The 10,000-nt window shown below is 38.5% G+C and overlaps 1 protein-coding gene across 11 annotated transcripts in view; it reads left to right on the top strand.

The window, feature by feature from the left end:
• Window positions 1–10,000, top strand: part of LOC138033427 (uncharacterized) — a 32,662-nt gene that overhangs the window by 522 nt on the left and 22,140 nt on the right. Inside the window, exons 2-5 of one of the 11 annotated variants that reach the window (XM_068881168.1) lie at window positions 1,980–2,028; window positions 3,936–3,980; window positions 6,011–6,437; window positions 7,529–9,299. In XM_068881168.1, the coding sequence (XP_068737269.1) occupies window positions 2,015–2,028; window positions 3,936–3,980; window positions 6,011–6,437; window positions 7,529–7,618 (576 nt within the window). In that variant the 5' untranslated portion in view covers window positions 1,980–2,014 and the 3' untranslated portion in view covers window positions 7,619–9,299. Of the gene's footprint in view, window positions 1–1,687; window positions 2,029–2,216; window positions 2,252–2,484; window positions 2,754–3,097; window positions 3,308–3,935; window positions 4,053–6,010; window positions 6,438–7,528; window positions 9,300–10,000 lie in introns of those variants that run through there. The other 10 variants (XR_011128605.1, XM_068881156.1, XM_068881160.1 and 7 more) reach the window with 10 other exon arrangements.

Genomic DNA, 10,000 nt, shown 5'->3' with positions numbered 1-10,000 from the left:
TGGGGGTTCTAAAATCTCTAAATCTCTAAGGTTCTAGAATATCAAACGGTCCCTAGCTCTTCTAACTAGTCTCGTTCTTTTATTCAAATTTTAGTTTCCATGTTACGGTTCGGTTAATCACACTCTTTACGAGACAATGTAATGAATATAGCACTCGTTTACTGATTCAGCCTAAGCGCTCGTTTCAGTTATTAGGCCTAAGCACTCTTTTAAAATTTTAGCTTTCATTTTACGGTTCGGTTAACTACAATTTTTACCGAGATAGTGTGATGAATATAGCACTCGTTTACTGATTAAGCCTAAGCGCACGTTTCAGTGATTAGGCCTAAGCTCTCTTTTAAAATTTTAGCATTCATGTTAGGGTTCGGTTAACTACACTTTTTACCGAGATCGTGTGAAGAATATAGCACTGATTAAGCACTGAATATAGCACTGAATACTGAATACTGAATACTGAATATAGCACTAATACTGATTATAGCACTGAATATAGCACTGATTAAGCCTAACGGCTCGTTTCAGTGATTAGGATTTTAGCTTTCATTTTACGGTTCGGTTAACTACACTTTTTACAGGGATAGTGTGATGAATATAGCACTCGTTTACTGATTAAGCCCAAGCGCTCGTTTCAGTGATTAGGCCTAAGCACTCTTTTAAATTTTAGCTTTCATTTTACGGTTCGGTTATCTACACTTTTTACCGAGATTGTGTGAAGAATATAGCACTAATTTACTGATTAAGCCTAAGCGCTCGTTTCAGTGATTAGGATGTTAGCTTTCGTTTTACGGTTCGGTTAACTACACTTTTTATTACCGAGATAGTGTGAGGAATATAGCACTCGTTTACTGATGAAGCCCAAGCGCTCGTTTCAGTGATTAGGCCTAAGCACTCTTTTAAAATTTTAGCTTTGGAGCTATTTAGCTTTCACAACATGGACCATGGATATTCTAGAACTGTAAAACGTTTAGAGATTTTAGAAGCCCCAAAGAGATCGTTTGATATTCTAGAACTCTAGAGATTTTAGAGATCTTAGAACCCCAAAAGACTTTACATATTATAGAGCTTTAGAAATTTTAGACTCACAACATGGACCATATATATTCTAGAACTTTAGAGATTTTAGAGATTTTAGAACCCCCAAAAGACCTTACATATGATAGAGCTTTAGAAATTTTAGACTCACAAGACCATAGATATTCTAGAACTTTGGAGATTTTAGAGATTTTAGAACCCCCAAAAGACCTTACATATGATAGAGCTTTAGAAATTTTAGACTCACAACATGGACCATAGATATTCTAGAACTTTAGAGATTTTAGAGATTTTAGAACCCCCAAAAGACCTTACATATGATAGAGCTTTAGAAATTTTAGACTCACAAGACCATAGATATTCTAGAACTTTGGAGATTTTAGAAATTTTAGAACCCCCAAAAGACCTTACATATTATAGAGCTTTAGAAAATTTTAGACTCACAACATGGACCATAGATAATCTAGAACTTTAGAGATTTTAGAGATTTTAGAACCCCCAAACGACCTTACATATTATAGAGCTTTAGAAATTTTAGACTCACAACATGGACCATAGATATTCTAGAACTTTGGAGATTTTAGAGATTTTAGAACCCCTCTTCAGGTCTAGCCATCACATGGCGTACTGATTTTAGAGGTTCTTGAACCTTTTAGCTATAGATTTCTAGACTTAAGAGACATGCCCTCAGTCTTTTTAAAATAACTCTAAACTAGTTAGAGTTCTCACTAGAGCTGCTCCCGCCCTACAGTACCATTTTCTTTTGTTTTTTTTTTTAGTTGGGCTTGTTGTTCACAGTTTTGTAATTTTTCTGTTATGTTGTTACGGAATTGCAGCTCAGTACTTTGGTTTTAGTAATTTTGGATCTCAAAATACTACAAGTGTACAAAATGTAGTTTTGGGAAGTGCTTGGTATCTTTTTTTTTTTGCTGTGTGGTTTAACTTAGGATTTGTTTGTTCTTAACGATCAAGGAGAAGCAGAATGTTGGGGCTTGGGTAAGTTTTAACATTGGAATGTTATGCGTAATATGTTAATCCGATAAATTGTCAAATTTGCGACCCGCTTTCGCTAGAACATATTTACCTTGATTTGCTTGATTTCATATCACCTTAAGAATAACTGACCTCAGTTTGCTAAGATCCACCCAAGTAACTGATTTTTCGACGGAAAATGCATTTATCCCAAAGGATAAAACAATTCGCTGGACATGAAATCAAGGTAAATATGTTCTAGCGAATATTGTGATCCGATATAATTGACTCTGTCACGGAAACAGGGCCTATTATATTCTCATCTTCTCTAGTAATTATAAGGTCGAGAGTATGGCCAGAACGATGAGTAGGCTCACGAACATGTTGCCTTAAGTTAAAAGATTCCAGCAGTTGAAGAAAATTGATACAAGTAGGATCAGATTTGTTGTCTAGATGTAAATTGAAATCACCAGTGATCATCAACGCACCAGGAGTCGTGATGTAATTCACTCAAAAACAGAATGCAGTTTGATGAAGGTGGACGATAGATGATTAAAATGTGCATAGTAGTGGAACGCCCCCAAAGTAGTTTCATGTCAGCTGCTTCAAATGGCTGAAAGTTACCAATAGAATCGACTGAATCCTTATGAAATTTCAGAGAGCTTTTATGAAGGAGCCCAACTCCACCACCACGAGTGTCTCTAGCGACATGGTGAAATTGATAGCCAGTAGGAGTCAGATCACCAATAGTAAATGAGTCTAAATTACTAGGGCGTAGCCAGGTTTCAGTGATAGCTAAGATATCAATGTCATTGTCCACTACAAAATCCTTGATGGTATCTGTTTTATTACAAACAAATCGGCAATTAAGAATACGAAATGAACATTGTTTATTGCTGGCCAATCTATCATTATTGCATTTGATGTAAGTCAGGTTATTATAATTCACTCCAGAAGAGGCAGTAGTGTCAGTGTTCATCCAACCAGTACTCAATGAATGCAATGCTAATGATGCATTGTTACCGGTGTTCGAGTTCAGTGCTTTTGTAGAAATTTGCATGTTAACTTAGAAATCAGAATGCTGTCAAAAATTACTACGGCATTCACGTTCTCCTGATCTATAATATACGTCAGTTGCCTCACAGCACCCATCTCAAATGGCTCTGATAAACTGAGTATTTAAGTCTTAGCACCCATTTTAAAACGGTTAGCCTTCAATAACTGTGATTTAGGGCCGGTTAGTCTGGCTCTGGAGTCAGCAAGTGTCGGTAACTGCAGAGTGGAGCGACTAGAAGTCTGACTGGTGATAGGACAGTATAGAGTACATTATTATTCTTTAGAAAAGCAAAAAGTTGATCATAAATAACCGTTTCAAAGACTTTAGCAACCACTGGAACAATAGAAATCGGACGGTAATTGTCTAGGTCAGCACGGTCTCCTTGTTTGAAGACAGGTGCAGTCAACTACTTTTGAGCACTTCTTTTTCTTCAGGAAAGATTGATACCAGTTGTTATAGAGGTATTACAAATCAAACAAAGGGGCTCAGCAATTAGCTCGGCGCAAATGCGAAGAAGTTTAGCAGAAATCTTATCCAATCCAGCTGCTTTGAATTTACTGAGTTTAGATAAAAGGGAAAGAACTTTACAGCGATTAGTCGTTGTGAACTCAAAGTTAGCGCTATCAGGCGAGTGATTGCTTATATAATGCAGATGTGTGCAACCATTGATCTCATTCAAAGTTTTGGTCCCACAGTGGCCAAATGATAATTAAATACTGTGGCTAATTCTTGTGGACTACAAAGGATACGCCGTTTTGTCTAATTTCTTTTATGGATGGATATTAGACATCCGAGAAGTGACATCATGAATTTCCTTCATTATCGTGAAGTACCTTAGCGGAGTAATAGCATTTCTTTGCTTGTCTAATTGCAGAGACCTGTGTGGCCATCTTGGCAACAAATTTTCTTCCAGGATAAGGTGAGCTAACTCTACTCTGGTTCCTTAATCGCATCGCTCGGCACATATCGAGGGAGGTTTTAATATTACAAGGTGAGTTGTACTCAGACCCGCTGAGAGAAAGTATAATTAAAATTAAAACTGGCTCGTTTGTCGCCGAAGAGGCCACTTACAAGTTTCAAACGAAAACTGAGGAGCAGCTTTTTGAAATTGACTGAACATCTCGTTACAGTCGACTGCGGAACTGCGGGGGCAGTGTTTTTTTGTTCGAAGTTGAATGTAAGTGAAGTTGAATGTAAGTGGACAAGGAGAAGCCTTCCCATTTCCCTTCTGTTGTCCTTTGTTTTACGTGAAGTCTCGATAGAATATAGTGAAAATTTTCAACCTTTTAATTTAACTCTTATGCATAGCGTCTTTGCCGCCGTTGTTCTGACAACGACCTGAGGTAGCCAAATTTAATTTAATCTGAACATAGTTAATAGAGGGGAAGGACGTGAGATTTCACTCCAATTTGATCTCTGGAAAGCTGTTACACGCTTTCCATGGCGAGCGACATGAAATAAGCGCGAAAGGACTAGAATGACCTTGCTAGGAAAGGATGTCTTTCGTCGGAATTATATTTTATGTGCTGTCCCTACTTTTTGGGCCATATCGCTTGTCGGAATTTACCCCGTCAGGGCCTCTAAAATGGTGCTTGACCGTCGTCGAACGTTTTTAATGATAGGCCCGAAAAGCTTGCAAAGAGTTACTTCTGTCTAGTTTTAAATACGGCAACTAGGTCTTTCATATTTCTCGTCAAACTCCAACTGGAAAAATTGTTCTTTCTCTTCTAATAGGTCTTTCTTCACGTGCTTTTTTGCACAATACAAATCTATGATAGTTAAACTTTCGATCCATACTACTTTGTCGAATTGTATTTTCTATTTTTTTACCTTTCGGAATGTGACTTAAAAAATCGGTCATTTTTCAAGATTTCCCCATGGTCCGCGTAACCAACAGTTCAAAGCAAAATGTTACCCAAGATTTGGACGGTAAAAAAAAAAAAAAAAATTGTACGGTTGCTGATAGCAATTCTTTGATGTTGTTGTTTTTTTTTTCAAACTTTTGGCATTTTTTGCGTTATTATTATTATTAATTATTATTATCATTGTTACCGTTATTACTTAGTAGAATTACCCCGGTGATAATTGAAAATTCTCTCCGCTGATTGGTTGCACTTGAGGTAATTATTACGCGGTAATCACTTTAGTGGATTTTGCAAAAGTGTCGGAAGCCGTTTTGTCGAGGTGACAGACGCAAAAATTAATTGCTTTAAGTTGTGGTCTGTAATGACATTTGCAAATGCCTAGACTCTCTAGACTCTCTAGTCTTTTAGGATAAGGACCATAAACCGTAGCTCACAAACAAAAAAGCATAACGCAAACAAAAAAGCATATCGCAAACAAAAAAGCATGACACAAACAAAAAAGTACAATGCAAACAAAACAGCATAACATAAAAAAGCAGGACGCAAACAAAAAAAGAGATAAGGAAGATTGGAAACGAGGCTAACAGGAAATCGAGGTCCAAATGTATAGCAAGAATGCTTGCTATACATGCAGGACCTCGATTTTGTTTGCGTCCTGCTTTTTTTTATGTCATGCTGTTTTGTTTGCATTGTACTTTTAAATTATTTTTCTTTGAGTTGTGCATTCCCTGCGTACGTCTTGCTCTTCAATTTTATTAACTGTTTCTTTCTTTAACACGCTTTCTTTTTTTTGTTTGGTGATGTTTTCCCCTTTGTTTGCGTTTTCTTTTTTTGTTTGTGTTGGCCCTTTTGGGCCACCGTAGTAAAGAACATAACCTCACTGCCATGAATCATGCCGAAAAACATCTTTAAAAAGTTGCATCATGATACTGTTGCTATATCATGAAGCGATACAATTCCAACCCTTTTTTGTCAAACACGCTGTTTCCAAATCTTCGATTACTTCTTGTCTTATCGAGAAACTTATTGAAAATACATGGGATGCCTTATGAACAAACTGATTTTTTTTCTCTCTTGTCTCTAGACTGGCCAGCATAACAATGTTTATACATCCCAGGAAGAAAATATCCTCAAGTCGATTGAATTGCATTAATTTTATCTGTTGCGTGTTTCTTTCTGCTTTTATGTTTACTACGCTGTTGTATTTTGGCAACGAGAACTTTTCTATGAACTGGAAGAGGTTGTTTCTCACAGCACCTCAACCACGAGGTGGCCTCCTGCCACAACTAAGATTCACACACCTTCAACCACTTGTGGACATGTTCGCTAACTTGACCCAAGTTACACCCAATAGAAGTGATTGCATGTTTGCAACAAAGGAATTCAGTGATTTGAAAGAGCTCGAGACAAAACAAACCATCCTGCTTCTAATTATTGTATCTACGGCGCCTTCAAGACGAGACAGGAGAGATGCAATAAGACAGACATGGGGGACGAAATGTCACGGAGAGGTTAGTATTTCTTGGCTGGAAAATAATGTGGCAGAGAACAGGTTGGCCTTTCGTAACGTTTGAGCCTATAAGGTTCCGCCTCCATGCACCGCTTTCGAGTTGTACAAGTTATCGGTCATCACAATTAGACAAGCATGATCTACACTCGTAACGTAACCCTGGCCTTCTTTTTGAAATTTAACTAAGTCCAATGAAGCCAAAGAAGTTTTCATATTACGGCGCTCCCAAAACAAAAAAGAAGCTCTGTACGTGCAGATTGACCAAACACTCCCCCTGGACACCGTGAAATTTAAGAGATTCTGAAATCAACTACATTTGCCCAAGCTTCGCATGAGGCTAAGATTTTCAGCCCTGGTGGTTGACAGCAGTGGGCGTGTGCTTTGTTTTGTTTGATCGATCAAAGACAATCGCCTGAAAAAATCTGGGGCATAATTTGCTCGGCTAACTATTTCAATCATGGCGGATTTATCGTTGGATTGGAGAGAGTAACGTGGGCGCAACAAGCCGCGAACGGCTGGAAATTTGAGCCTAGCCGCGCACGAACTAGAACCAGCGTACTCGCGGCGCTGTATTGAGCTGGGAAATTGTATAAATGATATATTAGAGAACTTGACCGATTGTTCGACGTCGAGCTCTTGACTGAACCTTAACAAATACTTCTAATGTATATTCCGATCACAAGCCAAGTTCAAACAAGCGGCAAAGTGTCGGTCGACATAACGGCAAAATGGCAAGTGTAAGCCTCAGTTCTTTTCCTTTGCATTTGCGATGATGTCATTATGTTCAAAACAGAGGTGTGCTGCATCGAAATGCGACGAAACGCCCAAAATGTCTAGCATAGAAATGGAAATAGCTTATCTCGATATTATATGCTCTCAGTACAGATTAGCACACCTTACAGACGACATAGTTAAAAGATAATGGCAAATACAAGGTGAGGAAAAAATGGTAATTTTCTTCTTAGACGATTCGTCGTAAACGCGAGGCAGATTTTAATAAGTGGCCTCGCTATAAAAGACGGGGCAGTAAACGCATTTTGCGTCAAGGCGAACTATGAATTCGCTTTTATTGAATCCATAACTCTGTTTTAGGTGCGGTGCAAGTTTTTCACTGACGGCATTCAAATACCCAAAGAGGATAAGGCGAAACTTTCTAATGAAAAACATATTACAAAGACATAGAATTCCAACCGGTTGTTGGCGGCCGAAGTTTTGGCCTTCGATATCTCTACCAAATGATGTGGGCTGCGGTCAAGTATAATTCACGTATTTCCTCCGTCTTGACGATGACTATTTCGTGTGCCTTGAGAGGCTCAAATATGAGTTACGCCACAGGCCTACCAAGATGTTAAGCTGGGGCTGGTATCACTGTCAATTTGGAGATCTCATTTACGTGGACGAAGCTTGGACGCTATTTACTCATGACGTCATTGTGCGCTTTTTGTCTCAAGACCCTCAGCGAATCCTTGTCATCCACACGCGGATCAGCAAATTCCTATTTGGATTAACAGCGTCTTTAATAAAAGCGACAATTTAATTTCTTTTGACGATCGAAGGCTTGATCACCCTAAAATCCGAACAGGTAAAGATGTTTGAAAAGTTGACCAACACATGCGACTCCTTCATGGGTATTCACGGAAGCTCGCCAGAATTAATGCAGAATTTTGGAAGGACAGTAACGACAAGGCTAGGAAGTCACAGCTTTAACTGAAATTTCACAACATGTAATAAGCCTTTTGTATTTGACATATCTAAAATGGGTAAAAAGCCTTTAGATTTGATCTCAGAGACCCTGTTTACAAAATCCACGATGGGCTCCAGGAGAGATAATGTGGACAGGGGTCCATTCAGGGGCCAAGACAGGTCCTCTTCCATGCCCTTAAACAGTTCGTCTCATAAACTGTTTCTTTAGTTTATGTTCGATTAATTGAGAGTAAAAATTAGTGATAATAATTTTGAATGACGTTTCGAGGATTCGTTCATCATTTTCAAACTCGTAAAAACTAAAAACTGAAAGTCAGATTGTTGTGAGTTCTTTAAATACTAAGAATGTGTGTGAAAATCTCGTTGCATGTAATTTAAAAACACTGCAATGTGGAACGTAGAGGGTAACAATTAGGTACTAAATAGTTTTGCTTTGATCGAGTCAGATTGAGTGTTCAGCTCAGGTTTCTTTTCTTGGATAAAGAGCATTTCGTAAATTAAGCATTCAATTTCCCACGGAATTTCTTAAGAATGGTAAATTGTTCCTGAAGATCTTTGTTCTTCTGATTGTGGGCGTCACGTAGTGTGTGTTCCTCAATGCGTTGGAAAAGGGTGTCGGCAAGTATAGCCAACATAATTAACCCTGTTATTACATAAATACAAATGAATGATATCAAGACGATTTTTCATTTTAGGTGATTCTTGGGAAAAGCTATCACATTCTTATGCATTTCAAGAACTGCGAAATGTTTTAGTTTTCTCGGCTTTTTGTGGTAGTGACCTGTAAGTGCACCGCTCACTATATTACCAGGTTGTAAGAGTGTAAGTCCGTGGTGGCAATAGGCCCGCAGCGCGTGCGTAAATTGTATTTCCTATTGGTATGCGTTTGAATTCTTCTAATATGAAGGGTTTTGTGGTTTGTTATCAGGCATTTTCTAGGTGGATTTAGTAGTCCCCAGGGATATTCCCATTGAGTTATCAGGTTATTTAAGCAGATAGCAAGTTTTGGTTGTTCTCTCACTCTCGCAATTCAAAACACGTTCTCAGCTAGTTTCCCATGGTTCTTGGTTATATGTCCGAAGAACATTTCCGTATTGGAGTTACAGCACTTACAGAAAGGAAGAAATTACAGCACTATATTCCCCTTTGTTGACAATCAGCACTTTGCTTGGTAAGATCTTTCTTTTATTATGCGTTATGCGCTTCCTGTACTTTGTGAATCTCATCGAATGGTTGGATTATCTGAGCAACCAACCCATTATAATGAAGTTTGTTTGTTGTGAATACATAAATTTGCCCCCTGAGCATCCCATAATGTCTTTCGAAACAATAGAAATCAAAATGGCCGCCGTACCTGCCAAAAGGTCTATTCAACAACTACTCTCGATGGTTAAAAGGCCTGGGAACGAGATTGGCAATTCAACGCTGATGTTCTCAGCTAGTTTTTTCCCCCATCCTGATTTTTTGATTGAACTGATCCAGCCAATTTGCTGAAAACCACGCTTCCGCTTCGCTTCGGTTGGTTTGTTCACTGAGCTAAAGCATGTAAAATTGGTTGGTTCCAAAGCCTTCCATCGAACAAAAGTGGCCTCTTTTATTACCCTTCATGATCGGTCAGGAGCAGGAATCACCTATGATCGTTTCCCCTAATTTATGTATGGTAGAGGTAACAAATCGTCTATTGGATCAAGACGCAAGGGTGGATAATTAGGGGTCAGCTCAGCGGACCCCGGCTCCCACTTTTGTCCAGGATTTTTTTTTTCTTTTGTAAACGTCTGTCGGATGGTACTTCCAGCTTTGTTATACTTAAATACATTTTCTTTAATAAACACTGTTTATGAGAAAATTTATTGAACGCTG

Source organism: Montipora capricornis, chromosome 14 (genome assembly GCF_036669925.1).
Source record: "Montipora capricornis isolate CH-2021 chromosome 14, ASM3666992v2, whole genome shotgun sequence".
Classification (NCBI taxonomy): domain Eukaryota; kingdom Metazoa; phylum Cnidaria; class Anthozoa; order Scleractinia; family Acroporidae; genus Montipora; species Montipora capricornis.
Note: the sequence above shows the minus strand (reverse complement) of the source record. Positions and strands in the feature narration are given on the sequence as shown.